The sequence below is a fragment of the Mytilus galloprovincialis genome, chromosome 9, assembly GCF_965363235.1.
Source record: "Mytilus galloprovincialis chromosome 9, xbMytGall1.hap1.1, whole genome shotgun sequence".
Classification (NCBI taxonomy): Eukaryota; Metazoa; Mollusca; class Bivalvia; order Mytilida; family Mytilidae; genus Mytilus; species Mytilus galloprovincialis.
In genome coordinates this window covers 84590075-84608665 of record NC_134846.1, presented here as the reverse complement: position 1 = coordinate 84608665, position 18591 = coordinate 84590075, and the positions used below count along the sequence as shown (strand labels likewise).

The 18591-nt window shown below is 33.4% G+C and overlaps 1 protein-coding gene across 1 annotated transcript in view; it reads left to right on the top strand.

Annotated features, from left to right (window-relative positions):
- Positions 1-17913, top strand: part of LOC143047085 (uncharacterized) — a 33931-nt gene extending 16018 nt beyond the window's left edge. Inside the window, exons 2-4 of the mRNA XM_076220049.1 lie at positions 12024-12134; positions 13170-13490; positions 17111-17913. Of these exons, the coding sequence (XP_076076164.1) occupies positions 12036-12134; positions 13170-13490; positions 17111-17725 (1035 nt within the window). The 5' untranslated portion in view covers positions 12024-12035 and the 3' untranslated portion in view covers positions 17726-17913. The remainder of the gene's footprint in view (positions 1-12023; positions 12135-13169; positions 13491-17110) is intronic.
- The last annotated feature ends 678 nt before the right edge of the window (positions 17914-18591 follow it).

The following is an 18591-nucleotide window of genomic DNA, read 5'->3' as shown; positions in this document are numbered from 1 at the left end:
TATGCTCTGTATGCCCCTTGTGGGCCCTTAATTGGAAATAAAATATGTTCTGTTCTGTTCTGTTCTATCTTCGAAAAAAATTAATTGTTTGTGTGTGATAACTAAGGTTTATAGTCTTCAACCACTTAAAAAAGCTAGTCTTCCACGAAATATTTAATTATAATTTTTTTAAATGTTTATGAATTTTCAAAAATTCCACCTGACAACCGATTAGACAACAGTTTTAAGTTGAATCAATGTTGACAAGATCATTAACTGATGCTCATTAGCCAGTAAATTTATTTGTCTTTTAAATTACAACTGACATATAAGGATCGTAATGGTGCTATGTGGATAAATTTATCGGATTTCAAGAGCAAAATTGGAAGCGCGTCATCCCTACAACCGTCGCAAGATACCAGTCACCTAACGTTACTTACTGGAAGACGTTATCCAAAATAAAAACGTAAAAACGTTCGAATGCACGTTTTCAGATGGCTTTCTAAAATTAATGGATTTTATGAGCGAAATTTATGAACTTTAGATTCATTTTGTCCTAGATAATATACTAATAAAATTGAGAATGGAAATGGGGAATGTGCCAAAGAGACAACAACCCGACCATAGAGCAGACAACAGCAGAAGGTCACCAACAGGTCTTCAATGCAACGAGAAATTCCCGCACCCGGAGGCGTCCTTCAGCTGGCCCCTAAACAAATATATACTAGTTCAGTGATAATGAACGCCATACTAAACTCCAAATTGTACACAAGAAACTAAAAGTTAAAATAATACAAGACTAACAAAGGCCAGAGGCTCCTGACTTGGGACAGGCGCAAAAATGCGGCGGGGTTAAACATGTTTGTGAGATCTCAACCCTCCCCCTATACCTCTATCCGATGCAGAAAAGTAAACGCATAACAATATGCACATTAAAATTCAGTTCAAGAGAAGACCGAGTCTGATGTCAGAAGATGTAACCAAAGAAAATAAACAAAATGACAATAATACATAAATAACATCAGACTACTAGCAGTTAACTGACATGCCAGCTCCAGACTTCAATTAAACTGATTGAAAAATTATGTCTTCATCATATGAATATCAGGCACAATCCTCCCCGTGGGGGGTTTAGTATCATACCATCATAACATATATGAGAAGAACATAACCCGTGTCATGCCAACAACTGGTTTATTAATGATAAATATGTTTAGTTCCGATGCAAAGACCCTATAAGTGAATCAATATTAACGCCAAAATATGCAATCTTAAATTTTAATTACCTGACAACAGTATCGTAACTATATCCTTTCTTAATAAGTCTATTAAAGGTTTTGTTAGCTTCTGAGGTGAATACAGACATTTTTGTGCTTTATAAAGAATATTTCCATAAAATATTGGATGTGAAATACCTGAACGTATAAGAAGTCTGCATGTTGCCGAGCTATATTTCCGAATGATGTCCTTATACCGATGACTAAGCTTTTTATTAACAAATAAAAAAATAAAAATTTAATTGAAACTATTTGTTTAATATACATTTTAATTACAAAAGCAATCGATTTTTTAATACACTAAGCACTGCTAACATGGCTAATGCACTCATTTATACACTTTGAATGTCGAGGCGAATGGACTACGGCATATATAGCATGACAGTGCCATTAAGTTCTGCACAAATATATACAATTTACAAAGGAAGCAGCGGGAACAACAGCTGTTTTCTTTTCTATGATTTTGTATTGTAGCGGATCGGTTGATTATTATAAATTCCGGGAAACACTTCATGCAGTTCCGCGAGGAACTATTACCCCCTCCCATGAGTCAGTATTGAGCTTTTACCTAAAACATTTGAAGTTTTCTCAACAAGCAACAAAAATTACCCGTATTCTGAAACGTCTGTGAAAATCGCAATAATGACAATTGATGTAAATTTTGTATATTTTGTTACATAACGTTAAAATCGTATGTGGGGACATTGTATCGGACATTATAGTTTTATCCGATATCTCGTATTTTAGATTAAATTTATGAGAATTTACTATCAAAATAGAGATAACTTTTTGTACTTTTTCTCTTATATTTTGTTTTATGTAGCGAATAGCACTGTATTAAATAAATATCATGAAAAATACAGAAAAACGTCATCCTACGTCAATTGGGTTTGAAGGGGACAAATTGTCGGACATTGATATTCGACTCGAATAAAAAGAATTTGTTATTAAAATCCCTGATTATTGCATGAGGGGAAAGAGTGAGCTTTGTTCAAAATACTAGTATAATAATTATTTCCTTACGACATAGTGATTGCTCTGGTGTCCATTTTTTTATTGGACAATTTAGAAAAATGACTGCAATTTTTTGTGCATGGGACACATACTTTGTATCATCTATATCCTTTTTTCTCGAAATTCCGTCTTTTCATAGAAAAAAAAACGAAATTACATCATCGACCAATTATGTCGTGCTTGTTCTAGACAGACTTTTATATCGTTTGGTGGAATTTTTTATATGGTTTTTACAATATAAAGAATTTCCCCAAACTGAAAGTGTAACGCGGGACAAGGAAATAATATTAAAAAATGAAGGTTTAATTGATTTTCACTTAATGAAATGTGAAGAGTCAAGACTCATTAAAAAGTTATTTTTCTGCATTATTCAAATCCGAGAATATTTTCTGTTTGGAGTCCCCCCCTAAAAAGAAAGAAATATCCCAACTTCAAGATTATATATTCCTGCATCAAATTATTTTTACCACGCGGGGCCAACATTAGAAAACATACTGAATATAGAAAGAGAAACTACAATTCAAAACATACGTCCGAAAGCACATAGAAGAAAAAGAATTATTTTTTCTGTGTTCAAATTATGCATGAAATATTTGCAACTGCACATTTTGTATTACGTATTATAAACTAGTGTGAAGATATCCTGCGTTAATATTCATGAGATGAGACCGCGTTCGATGAAGTGGTGTGTGTAATTAATTAATTGTGACAATAAAATCACTTATTGCTGTAAATATCAAATATGGTTATTCTATTTATAGAAATATATAATCTAAAATCAATAGGTGTCTTCTGCAAGGTCCGCGCCGTTTAAACTTAAAGTAAGTAGAAAGTTCAATGCTTTAATACGCATAAAATTCTGTAATATATTGACCGACCTTAGAAACGCAACACTAGATTATTTTGTTGTTATTTTTGAATGAATGTGTCACCGTCAAAAGCGATGACTGCCTGTTACAAACGCCAAAATGATTGTTAGAAAGGTCAACAAATTCTGTCTGACATGTTTTGGGTTCTGTTTTACACCTTCTGATTTTGCGTTTGTTCAACCCATAAATTGGTTTTGGCAATTATGCGGTTGGAACTTAAGGGCTTTAAAGGTTTTCCTTCAGTCGATTCTTTGGCAATTCAGTTGATGGGAAACCTTTATGGCATGAATCTGTACGTAATGGCATTTGGCAATTTGATTAGCAGTTGACGTTGCGGCCAGCAACAAATCTTGTCTACTTGTATCGTTGTCGGAAGGACAGTAACACGAGTTTCTGAAGTCGTATAGTATGGTTGCAGCACGTTTATGTTTTCCTGTTTGCAGTATTCTTAAGGGTTGATTCAGTTTTTTATTTCTCAGTCTTGGCAATATGGAGATGCAACATTTTTTAACTGATTTAAGTGTGGCAAAGGATTGAAGAACTGTTTCACAAAGCAAAAAAAAAACTGAGACAGTCTTTCATGGGTCCAAAATTTCGCCGATTTAAGAAATTCGTGCGACTTCAAAAATTCGGTATGTTCCATAACCACAGGTAAGTCAGATTTTTATTTTTTGTCAAGAGAAAGAAGTATGGTAAGCATGAAAAGTAGTTGTAAGAGAATCAAACAAGATTTGGTAAAAAAAACAACAAAATGAGTGTTGCGTTTTTAAAGTCGTTCAGTATAAATACAATGATGTTACTGAAACTACAATAGATAAAAGGATGATAAAATTTATAGCAAATACTGTAAATAAAGAAATAGAACAAATTGTTAAAACACGTAGGCCTTACAGAATACCAATAATCCCTTTTTATAATTGCTTATGTAAACGCGGACCTCAAAGAAGACTTCCATTGACTAACCGGTTAAAATAATATCAAATATAAACCAAAACGTTATTCAATCATAATCGATCATAGTATCTTACAACACCTCATCGAACGCAAGTCATTTCATGAATATTAGTGACGGCTTATGCATATTATTGAAGGCTGACCTCATGAATATTAACGCCGGCTGTTATCGACGGCTAGCTTCACACTAGTGAATTAACTCTCTGAATTTTTTATGTTTCATGCCGAGAAACCCTTCCTCTATCTACGGTGGACCTCCTTCGTTACTCATTAGTAGACACAGACTTGATTTCATTCAGCAAATCAATTTATGACCGGCATGTAGTATCACGTCAAAATTCATTTTGAAAAAAGAGGGGTCCATCTATACTAGTTTTCAGTCAATTATTAAAAATCAATAGAGAATAACAACCGTGAAAAGTGAAACAAGGCAGTCCTCGGGTAGTCTATTTGACTGAATCTGTCCACAAAAATCCACAAATACAGGTAAAACTATGATTGAGATACATTGTAGGTTTTAATGTGCGACATAAATAAAACAAACGTAGACAAATTGTCATTCAATAGGCATATTAAAACTAGTAAGCAAAAGAAATGGTACATGTATGATACAGAAGGTACAAATGACGACATTGGTTTAACTCAATTTGTTTTACATCTGTTTATATGGCATTTACTAGTTTACTGTAGGTGCACAATTTAGTAAAATTTCAAATTCAGGAGAAAAAAAAATGTTTTTGGGAAACATCACAAAAACAGAAACGACCTTATCGGAAAGAGGAAGTCGGCTACACCTTTTTACTTTCAGGCGTGTTTGAGTTGACTGAATTGTCTTGAAAACGTATAAAAGCTAAAAATATTTAATTCATGTAAATCCTCTCGCTTCATCTAGTTGTTGAGACCGATGGCCAAAGTGCTGAAGATCCTGATTTTCACACACACCAATGGTACCCAGAACGGAGTTTAAACTAGAATGGGTACTTTTGGCGCCTCGATTAGTTAAAGTTGCTCCCGACTTTGACCTGGAGATCAATCTGCTGATATCTCTTCGGTTTGTCTGTTCCTGCCGAGCAGCCTGTGGTTCTCTCCGAGTACTTCGGCTTCCTCCACCATAATAACAGATTATGTCCGGTGTGGTGTTGGGTGGGGATTGTAAATATTGAACATTGTTAATATGTTAGTGACACATCCACATTAATCCCTATAGGGAGTGTACATGTATTCCACTGTACCCTCAGCTGTCGAGGGTTGGTTTCGGATATCGGAGGAATTTACAGTACATACATTAGATTATATAATTAGGCTACATATTGATATTCAGGCGGAAACCCAGTTGAAATAGAACAAAAGAATCGCAGCTCTTTCTAAGAGAAGGCGATAAATGCCTTCTGTAATGTTTACTATAGTAACAAAAAAAATAATAGTTAACAGAAACAAATAAAACGACAGTTTTCTTCTCAATTACGAAGTGTTTTATTTTAAAAACACCATTTGCATAAGTTTTCAATTTATCTATTACATAGTAGTGCAGAACGATTATATATCAAATCACGACATAGGTATCCATCAAGTTGGATGTAGAAAATGCACAATCTAATTAAAAACCGATCTCTCATCGCTCCTGTTTCTGATATGTCGCGTGGGAGATCTAACGAAACCGGCTCAAGTTGAGGTCACATGTGAGTGAACTAAAAGTCATGAATTTATAAAGATATGCAAATGAGTTGACGACCTATTAATAAGCCAATCAAAAAAGTTTATGAATTATTATGACTGACGATTTCGTCGTAAATAAAATGAGTTACATCCCTTTGCCTTACGTTAAACTTCAAAGATCGTGGAAGACTCAATTTCATTGGTCGAAAAAGACACACCTACGAGGTCACTCACATGTGACCTCAAAGCGGGTTTCGTTAGATCTCCCACGCGACATATCAGAAACAGGAACGATGAGAGATCGGTTTTTAATTAGATTGGAAAATGCATAACCTCCGATTTTTTTGATTTTTTTTTTACCACGGACGGAGAACATAACAGTTCAGTAATTTTCGTGTCTGCCCTTCTATAATGTGACTCAAGAAAAAGACCCAAATACGGGTAACAATTATATCGAAAAGAGAAAATCGAGTGCACCTTCTTATACGCCCGTCAAAATTTTGACGGGACGTATTATATACAAATGTCCGGTGTCCGTCCGTCTGTCCGGCGTAAACATGTCGCACCATAACTTGAGAACGACTTATCTAAATTTCACGAAACTTAATATAGCTGTTTCTTATGATGGTCAAATGATCTGAATACTTTTTGGTGAAATTAAGATTTTAAACTTTTTGAGTTACGGCACTTTGTTACTGAAACAGTGGTGTGATTTTTTTTTCACATGTCGCACCGTATCTCAAAAACGATTCTTGATTATTACTTAAAACTTTACACACTTTTTAGTTACATTAATCTTAATATCTGTATACTTTTTGGTGATGATTCAAAATTTCATTTTTGAGTTATTGAGTATTTTGTAAAAAAAATGGGAGTTTTTTTTTACATGTCGCGCCGTATCTCAAAAATGATTTAGGATTATCGCTTAAAACTTTACACACTTCTTTGTTATATTAATCTAAAGATCTGCATACTTTTTGGTGATGATTTAAAATTTTCATTTTTGAGTTATTGAGTATTTTGTAAAAAAATGGGAGTTTTTTTTTACATGTCGTGCCGTATCTCAAAAACGATTTATGATTATTGCTTAAAACTTTACATACCTCTTTGTTATATTAATCTAAAGATCTGTATACTTTTTGGTGATGACTCAAAATTTTATTTTTGAGTTATTGAGTATTTTGTAAAAAAGGGGAGGGTTTTTTTACATGTCGCGTTATCCCAAAAACAATTTATGATTATTGCTTGAAACTGTACACACTTCTTTGTTATATTAATCTTAAGATCTGTATACTTTTTGGTTTGATTAAAATTTTTATTTTAGTGATATTTAGTGTTTTGTAAAAACAAACAGGGGGGGGGGGGGGGGGTTCACATGTCCCGCCGTGTCTCAAAAAAAATAATGGTTATTGCTTAAAACTTTCTCAGAAACTATTTATGATTATTGCATAAAACTTCCACACAAGACGTCGGGCGTATCATGCGCTCACGGCGTAGCTGTTTATCATGTTAGGGCGTGATTGAGGTGTATATTTGTCTTTAAAACGTACAAAGCAAGAGTGTTTGATATATCATCTCACTTCAGTTTCTATAATTTTTTATATATCAAAGCTACAGGTTGACTTTATAACATAAAGAAATCACAGTACGAAAAGATGAAATATATGGGTCAAGTGAAATACCTATCTAATAATTCACAAAAACAGAGTAGGTGTGTTCGAATTGCTATTTTCTTCTAAAAGTACTTGACGACAGTCTTTTAAGTTGGAAAATGAAAATGTATATCTTCGAAAAAATATATTTTTGTGTGTGTGATAATAAGGGTTTATAATCTTCAACCACTGAAAAGTTTTAGTCTGCCCTTCCACGAAATATTTAATTAGAATTTTTTAAATGTTTAAGAATTTTCGAAAATTCCACCTGACAACCGATCAGACAATAAGTTTTTAGTTGAATCAATGTAGACAAGATCATTAACTGATGCTCATTAACTAGTAGATGCATTTGTCTTTTAAAATACAACTGACATATAAGGATCATAATGGTGCTATTTGGATAAATTTATCGGTTTTCAAGAGCAAAATTGGCAGCGCGTCATCCCTACAATGGCTTCCAATTCTACGATTGTGAAAATGAACTGGCGTAATAGGGAGATAATTTTGACGAAGTAGAATCCTGACTATTATATATATCATTTTTTTAAATTCACAGTACCAAAAAAACAATGATAAATATGTGTATTAAGTAAAAGTGTGTCCCCCCCCCCCCCCCAAATTGCTTATCCTGAGTTTTCTTTTTACTGTCTAATTTTTTTTAATTTCATCTCAGCCCTCCTCATAAAAATCAAAAGGTAGCTCCCTTTTTTGTGCGTCCTTTTTGTTCATAACTTCACATAAAATATATTTTCTTAGAGTTCATGTGTTTCCCTCGGTTTAAGATTGTAACCCGGATTTTTTTTTTCTCAATCGATTTATGATTTTGAACAGCTGTATACTTCACTGTTGCCTTTATTTATTAAACATAAAATTTCGGTCTTCACAAGCCAATATAAACTATGATGGTACAGTTCCTCGATCTATTAAAAATCAATTGAAGAATTATGTAAAAATTTTAATGTTCCATTTATAAATGTTTCGTTTTCTCTTTCGGTAGCAAAGCAACGTATACTAAGTTTTTTTGGGGGAAAGACGGCTTCAAGCCGTTAATCCCCTATGGGGTTGACCAGAGTAACATCCCCTCACATCATTCATTTTGTTTTTATAGTGTGGAAAACCCCCAACAAATCTTACTGAAATTTCAAATGTCATTGCCTCCATGGTAATCACACAGCAGCAACTAAAATGTATTATAGGGTTATAAGCACCTCAGATCAACATTGTATGAATCTAGTGTATATAAACTTTTTATTCCTGAGGTCATACTACTATTGCTATGCCCCCACCATATTGAGTTTTATCCTTGTTTTTTTCTGTAAGTATGTACGTCCCTTGTACGTACGTCCATAAATCCCAAAATTGATCTCTGTTCTCTTACTCAGTTAGTTTGCCTGAACCAAATTTTATGTTCAGTGGACCGTGAAAATGGAATAAAAACTCTAATTTGGCATAAAAATTAGAAAGATTATATCATAGGGAACATCTTATAATACTAAAATAACGACAAATCAAAGAATTCAATTTTATGTATATCCAATATAGGACAATGGGGTTGATTAAAAATTACTAGTACTCCACTCTAGACTCTTTTGTTTTCCACATACTTAATATTGCCAATAATTAACAAGTTTCGGGTCGAATCCGATACCGATACCAATAGTATATTCACCTGTTACCTATTACCTTATCTGTACGTTTCTCATCTGACAGGCGCACCACCAAACGGTGTATTTCGGATTTTGCTATATACACGGGTCATAAATACAGGGTTGACACTACTAAATTCAATCATTGTCAAATTGTTCTTCCTATTGTAGTATTTAAAGCAGTAAGACTTTTCTAAGATGATAATACCAATACTAAAAGTCTGGACTTAAAATAAGGCGTATAGGTACAGTTTTCAATTTGTTAGCGGGCATGACATAAAACAGCGAATAAAAAAATTCAACTTTATTTATAACTAAATTAATTAACATAGGACAATGCTGTTGATTAAAAAATACTCCATTCCAGGACCTTTTGTTTTCCAAATAATTAATATTACCAATAATTGATAAGTTCCAGGTCGACGGGTTCTAACAGAAAGATTTTGATAGCAGAGAAAACTGTGCATCTTATAATCGGCATGACTTTATCAGATGACAATCCCAATACTAAGATAAGGCTTACGCATAGTTATATACTTTAATTCAGTCACGGACCCGCGATATCACGGGTGTGTTCTAGTGTGTACTAAGTTTCAAATTGATTGGACTTCAACTTCATCAAAAACTACCTCGACCAAAAACTTAAACCTGAATGTGACATACAGACGAACGGACGGAAGGATGGACGCACAGACCAGAAAACATAATGCCCATTAATGGAGCATAAAAAGTGATTTTTGGAAATTGCTGTCGAGACAATGGTTTAGTTTGAAAAATCCGAACTGTGATTAAATACATATTTGAAATAATACACATATACAGTTGCAAACTTTCCTGAGGTGCTATCCAGCACTTTGATTTTATAAGTACCTGTATCCCTGTGATGAGAGTTGTAACTGGGAACTTTATCAATGGAAATTTAAAACTGAATGGATTTTTCAGTCCTAACTAAATTCTTAAGAAAATAATAAAAAATCTTAGAGTATTGTCACAAAAAATGGAAAATGGCCTCGCCTGCAGTTCAGTGGTACACAATTAAGATTTTAGAAAACATTGTAGTTGTTGTTAAATGACAGAATTCAGTTGAATTTTACATAATTAACTATCAACTTTAATCGAATGTTTAGATTTAGAAGATGCATATCTCTTCCATTGGTCCGAATAGAATCCTAATCTAAGGAAACACAATTAGATTAAACAACAATTGACCTCAATATTGTCAACCTTTCTACATGTTCTAGCTGTTCTTTTTTCATTCTTTATATAAAGAATATCAAAAGATACCCCCCCCCCCAAAAAAAAAAAAAAAAAAACAACAACAAAAAAACAAAAAAGAAACAAGGGCCGTCTTTCCCCTTAGAGCTATTCAGCTCTTTGATTATTTTATTCCTGGTTTACCCGTTTTTTTTTCTTTTTGATTTTGTACATCTTTCCATGAATTTGGTAATTTTTCTAATATTTCAATATTATACTTTTATAGGTCAAAAGCGAAAATGTCTTTTGTCAATTTTGCACAGGTGCATCAAAGTATAAACGGCAAATATTCAAAGTGTTTGATGCTGAAATGAACTTTAGTGCTGAAGGTAAAAAGCGCAAATTCACACTTTGTCTTTCACGATCAAGATGATACAATGCCCGATCTTGTACGACCGATTTTGGTGAAATATAAACAGAATTCAATGTTTTCAAAATCAAAATAAACGGTTTCAAGGAAAAGAATAGTTTATATTACTTTATATACCATTTGACTCACCAAATATTCAGTTTCACATATATTATTACATCTTGGAATGTGATCACTATAGGTACAAAACGTGTTTTTTTCCTTAGTGAATTCAACAGACTTGAGTTGCGCCTTTTGTGTTTTCTATAAAAGTTTTGCATATTTTCTAATATTATTGTACATAAATATGAAGAAAAATAATTCATTTTGACAGACATATTTATTTTTCCGGATTTGTTCCGCGTTTTGAAAATACAGCAGATTTTTCACAGATTTGAAAGTAGAATTACTATAAATAAATTACCTTTCACTACCCGATTGCAATGCATGACCATCGTTAGGTATTCTCTCACGATCATTTCTCTCGATAAACCGAATGACAGCCGTGAATATTTCATCACTTACTTTTTACAATTAACATTCCTTATCGTTTGTTATAAATACATCTCCGTTCAATGAATACTGATAAGCATATTTTTGTTCAGAACATAAATTAATGATATGAAAATGTTTTGTCGTTTGACATAATATATAAGTAAAATATCATTGATAATATCTATGCACACGTACCGAACAATTGTGTAAAGCATGCGGAAGAATATCTCAAGAAAGTTTTGCGACAATCCCGGCAAGGACCGGTAACTCTGTAATTGTTTTTACAGGAAAATATGAATGCCTACTCATATCCAATCTTTTAGAAAAATCGAATTTTTACAGAAGTGTGTCCACCATGCACTTGCACTGCACTATAATTAGAATTATCAATAATAGAATAGAAAGATATACACATGGATGAAAATTATATATACATGTAACTGTTATACATGTATAAATATATTATATAAAAACAAACCAGGAGACTGAAACACGTGTGTACTGATTTGTATCACGACCATGTAATAATTATAACGGTGCTGTTGAATTTATTCAGTATCCACGCACGAACTTGTCTCAGAAAAAATATATCTCTGTACATTTATCTCACTTTCAGGTATAGAAATGTGATCTTTTTCTGTGACAAGTGCTTTTGACCATCCACAAGAACTTGCAATCATCCGATGTTCAGTACTTAGATTTTACTTTGATTTGTATCTCTTTAGTGGAGTTTTGAAATATGAACATCGGTACACTTATTTTGCCTAAAATTTAGTTTTAGTTGACAAATAATGGGTGATTTTGATTTGATAATTGTATCGTTTACTTTAAATTTGGATGTCCAGTAACCTTTAATGATATATGCATTTTTTCAGCTAACCAGAAACATGGCTTGCATTTCTTGTAAAGTGGAAAAATTGTCCAATGAATACCCACCTTACAATGGATCGACGGAATGTGATCATCCATCGCTTACATGTCTCCGGGTAATATATGCTTGTATTTCTGAAAATTAATCGATAAACGTTTGTTAAAGTACTATACACCAGCATTTTTTTTTTTGTGCATGCAATGAATGAGTCGGCCAGTGGTCAGCGATTGGACAAAAGTTCACCTGTAATGTTAGATTTTGATTCATTGATAACCTATCAAAGGTAAAAAAAGACGAACATTTTTTACAATAGTAACGGAGATATGGGATTTCTCCAAAAATATACAAACACTCATACTTTTCGCCTGATAGTCGTCTTTTGTCAAAATTCCGTTAATCTTGCATATTAGATCTCAGCATGTTTGTCGTTTACAGTTTCTCTCTATAAAACCGACCGAGCGAGGGCTGTACCATAATAACAGACTTCCCGGTGTCCTCAGTACATGCTCCCTTGGGCGATGTTGGGATGGGGATTGTTCTGGTGGTGGGTTAATATTGTAAAGGACACATCTCCATTAATCCTTAGGGAGTGTACATGGATCCGCTGTACCCTTGCAGTCATTCAATGGGTTCGTATATACTGGCGGAATCTCACAGTATATATATACATATGGCCAGTCAAGGTAGTTCAACACTTCCATATTCATCATCATCTATAGTTTTAAAGATTGCAACTAAACACGCAAATATATGTCAAAATACTATCCGAATGGTAAACTCTTCAGGAATTCACTGACGATATCACGGTGATCTATTTGTAGATCTCGTTTTGCTGATCATTTTATGATCCGAAGCAAAATAAGATCTCTCATTGGGTGTTATGCCTCCGCTGTAGGCAACAGGGGCATAAGTGTTACAATTGACGGTCCGTCCGTCCGTCCATTTGTCCCATTTTCGTTTAGTATTCTAAATTAAATTTTCTTAAACCAAATGCTTTGAAACTAATTCACACTTAATTATAGGAGGTCATCACATTGATATCTATTTAAGTTGAAATTAATTTTAATTATAAAATCACAACTATCAGCCGATTTTGCAAATTAACGTTTAAGACATATTTGATCTATTTTATATGTTGACTATTTTGCAGTGTTTTTTGGATCATATTGAGAAGAATGGAATATGTCCTCATCCTAATTGCAGCATAGTGATTGCAAAACAGTCACAAACTATGCAGCTGTTCAAAGCAACACTTTCGAAACAGTTTAAAGAGTACGAGTCGGCCTACACACCATTGGTAGATATTGGAGGATGCAATCAGTATGTTAACGTCACAGGCCTAACTGGACAGTCTGTAAATATCCCATTTACTCCTCTAATGACTGTTGAAGACTTAAAGAGAAAGATACAGGAGAATATGAAGCACGAAAGAGCAAAACAAAAGCTGTTATATGAAGGAAACGAGATGCATGTAAGTTAATTTGCACAAAATCTTGGAATGTTACTCCGATGTGGGATATGAATAGCAAAGGAACACCTTTCGAAGAAAATTGAAAATAACGTACCTAAATAGACATACACACTTTTCATCGATAATTTTAGACTGAAGCTGGTTGAACGGCACTTGACATTATCCACTTTAATGATAGTCATTTCCACTTTCAATTTTCACATTCCTTCTAGACGAAACCAAAATCCACATACATTTAGTAAAAGAGTAATATGTTGGGATTTTATTTTTACATATATACATACACAATTAATGATAAGCATATTATAGTTCTCATCATCATGAGATCAGTTTGAAGTCGTATTTTAACAAATTGAGTGTAGTAGCGATATTTGAAACTTTTCAATTAATATCGGTTTCAACAAAGCTGGTCTCTCGTTGAAAAATATTTAGCATAACGGGTCAACCCGTGGTAAAATCAGTATAAATTCAAGAGCGAGGGGTACAATATCGGCATGAAGGGCCAACCCGTGAATTATTTCTTAATTCTAATAGAATTTGCTTGTTTCGCTTTGTAAACAACACCATGATAAAATTCTCGATATATATATACTTAGCAAAGGCTCAGAGGTATACATAATAATAGATGTTACAATATACCTCCCACGCAAATCCACATGTATCGGAACCTATTTGCAAACGCTATGCCAATTTTATTATGTCAGTTTTTGATTTGACGGTAGCTTACGAGAAAAACATGTAAATTAGATGTGACAAATGTTTGAGCACATTTTATAGCAGTTATTTACGAAATAACTCAGGCAAGCTACAGATTTATTAATTCTTGTTTAGCTTTATCTAGCAGGGACTAAAAAAGAACAGCCATACACACGGCATATCCACCCTCGCTTCAGTTTTTTAGTGACCATATTAGAATCTAAAATAATTCATGGAAGCCATAGATTTGTTGTAAATTTACACATGGCCTGAGCCTTGATATTCGTTACTTCTCAAATAGAACGAGTACAGTATAAATCGTGTTATTTGACCATCTGTAGTTTTCGGGGTCATCTCGATAGTTAATTAGATGGCATCTATACTATTAAACACTAAGTTGGTAACTTGATATTTAAGACTCAGAAAAACCATTTTATGAAGGAATGTACACATTTTGTACATAAATCTATTTTTTTGTATAGATCAACTGAATAAGAAATACGTATAGCGTTCGAAAAATGTCTACTCCATTTTTTTTTCGAAAATATATATTAATACAACAGGTTTCTATTGTAATAACATCTTTATGACTCAAATTTTAATTTCTTCTGACGGACACTATTCATATTAGTGTGTAAGTACTAGCTTTAACAAAAGATTGTGGTTTCAAAACAAAACTATACTGAGACAAAACCGGGTCCTTATGTAGTAAACAACATTGACAAAAAAGGGTCCTTCCATTTTGACATGATCCATTTATTTTGTTCCATGCACATAAATACAAATATTGATGTGGTCATAGTGACTAGTCATAAAATTTCTAGTTTGTTATTATAAAATATTTCTTTCCGCAGTTTTCTTGTCGTACAATGTGCACAATGTAAAGAGAAATTCCATAACTGCCTTTTCGAAGAAGTGCTACGATTTTTTTTTACAGTCACATCCAAAATCTGCGTTATTCGAAAAAGTCAGGAGCCTACAGTTCAGTGGTTGTCGTTGGTTCGTGACTGTCATATTTATTTTTTTCGAAAATATTTTCTTCTTATAAATTTTATAAGGCCGTTAGATTTCCCATTTTAATTGTTTCATATTTTTCAGGTCAGTGTCTTTTATAGCCCACCGTATGGTATGTTTTTTTTCTCATTGTTGAAGGCTGTAGGGTTGCCTATAATTGCCTACATTTACTTCATTTGAAATTTGGTGGATAGTTGTCTCATTTGCAATCATATAACATCTCCTTATTTTTGGGGGGAAAGACGGCTTCAAGCCGTCAATCCCCTATGGGGTTGACCAGAGTGACATTCCCTCACATCATTCATTTTGTTTTTATAGTGTGGAAAACCCCCCAACAAATCTTACTGAAATTGATGAGAGGGAGACACACAAATGAATAGTTTGACTTTAAACACTTTTTTACACATTTCCCTTCTGTTTCTCGCGAAATTATCGTATCCTGAGCTCTCCTTTACACTATTTACGTTTCCTTTACAATCCGGAAAAATCAGTATGACGAGATATTCTAAATATATCGAACCTACATTATATTTTATAGTGACGTCATTGTTGGAATGCCACACTACACAGAAGCAGGGATATCCTTCACTGGTTATTTAAAACATTTTCAGAGATCGTGCACTAATTAAAAATTGGTATTTGTTAAATTTAAACATAGTAATGTTTGCTGTAGATGATTCAAACATCAACATGTAGTACTTTAATTTGTAGGTCAACAACTTTCAAAGTAACAAAGATCGTGGGAATACATGAGATAGGGGAGAGAAACGATTTTTTTCATTTTTTTCTGTAAAAGTCTGTTTTGAGAATCTTCCTCCAATTCAGGAGCACCTCAATTGATTAGTAATTCTGCACTAAAATAAAAGTTAATGTATTTGAACAATCAAAATGTGACATTTCATTTGATTTATGATTATTAGTCTTCCATTTAAACTAAATCTTTGTGTACCAACATAATCATTGTAATGGTAAAAATAAATTGAGTTAAATTAAAAATGTTGCATTTTGTTGTGTATACCTATTTATTCATGAAATTTAGAAATATTTCAAAATGAAGGATTTGGAAACAAGCTTCACACAGTTTACATCAATCATATTTTTTTTATTAGTACCTATATCCCTGTGATGAGAGTTGTAACTGGGAACTTTATCAATGGAAATCTAAAACTGAATAGATTTTTCAGTCCAAACTTTCTTAAGAAAAAACTTTAAAATCTTAGTACTGTCACAAAAAATGGAAAATGGCCCTAGCCTGCAGTTCAGTGGTACACAATTAAGATTTCCAAATATATTGTAGTTGTTGTTAAATGACAGAATTCACTTGAATTTTAGATAATTAACTATCAACTTTAATCGAATGTTTAGATTTAGAAGATGCAGATCTCTTCCATTGGTCCAAATTGAATCCTAAACTAAGGAAACGAAATTACATTAAACAACAATTGAATTCAATATTGTCAACCTTTGTACATGTTCTAGCTGTTCTTTTTTTCATTCTTTATATGAAGACTATCAAAAGATACCCCACCCCCCCCAAAAAAAAAGAAAAATGAATAGAAACAAGGGCCGTCTTTCCCCTCAGAGCTATTCAGCTCTTTGATTATATGAATCGGATGAACTATTCTGTTTTATTAGAATCCATTTTAATATTAATGTAAAAAAGTTTCTATGTGTTCACATATAATTGTTTCCTTTAATTAATTAATTGAATAATAGCACTTATACTAAGTATGTTGTTGTGTAGATGGAAGACGTCTTATTTTTCGACAAACTTAATAAATTAAAAAAATAATTGTTAACAGATTCAACTGCGTTTAATACGGCAGAATTATTGTCACTTCACTACCAAACACAGTTACACTTTGTCGCGGGAGGTTTTATTGTACTAAAGTTAAGTTTGCTCTTTACAGGCCATTAGACAGAATGGAAGTTACGCAACTTTATCCGATTATGGTGTCAAACCAAATACCACGATCTGTGTAGTCATTTGCCTGTTCAGTATTCCAGAAAATTTTGATGATGTGGTGTTTGATTTGTACTGGGGTTATCCTGTTCATGGAGTGGACTATCTCGATGCTTCGTGTCTGTTGTTTAAAGGAAATTCATTTGTGGATGCAGTTGATTATGACAATTGCACCAGCAGCACAAAAGCTGTTCGACATTCTGGTGACGTTATGAATAGTGTACAGCGAATTGGACATCATACGATTAAAGTTTCTCTGAAGAAAATACCATCAGATATTACACATTTGTTTTTTACATTAAGTGCTTGGACCGCGCCAACTATAGCCCAGTATCCGAACCCTAGCTTAAAATTTTATGATGCTTCAAAGCCAAGAGTGGATCTATGTAAAACTACATTTCACCATGCCAGGAACTCCCAAGCAGTTGTTATGTGTTCTGTGTCTAGAAACTCTCAAGGACACTGGCAGATTTTTGAATCAGGCCAAATTTCAGCTGGAAATGCTGCGGGCTACGCTCCATTACTTGCCACAATACGAAAACTTATAGCAAGAGGTGTTTAAGCATAGTTTAAAAAAATACTTACTCATTAAACAAATTCAAAACACTGAGAACATAGTCACACATTCTGGTGTTTGCTTATTTGTATATCTTATTCTACAAATTATGTCATACCAAATCGTTATATTAAAATCAAGCCTGAATATCAAACTGTCTATCAAAGGCACATGAATTATCTCTGATGGCACTGATACGGGGTTTTTTGTCGAGCCTGCGACGAAAATCGCAGAGGAGAGTCGTCTGTCGTCGGTTTTTAGGCAGTTAAGCTGCCTTATGCGAGCACCCTCGATTTGTGTTCACCCCAATAAATGCTGAAATATGTGCCATTGTTATTTTTTAGCTGGATGTTATGTTATTCATAACTAATTGGACAGTTTTTTCTTACTTTTAATTCTTGATTACAAAAAATAGGATCAGAAAAACCTTAAATGATCGTCGATTTATCCAAAAGTTTTGAAGTTCAGATAGGAAGTAGGGCACATTAGAAATCTTTATGTAGTTTATTATCCCCTGAGATTTTGGCTAAGCTGTCAAAGAACAAATATATGAAATGTTTAATCGCCGAAAATTTCTAAAGACAAGTAGTTTAGATTTCCCAAATGGCAAAAGTCGTAGGAATATTGTTTGTCGCCAATACGTAGTCAACTACGTCAGTAGTCTTAAAATAAGTTCCACTGTTCATGCTGTTGGCGGCAATTTTAAATTATAAGACGAAATTTTTGTATATTTTCAATTTGGAGGCAAGGGTTCAATTAGCGGCTGTCCGAGGTCTGCGAACTTCCACTTTTGCAGTCGGACTTTCGACTTGGTTACTAGCTACGCTCGACATGCACGACTTGAGAGGAAATAAAAAATAACTTTGCAAACT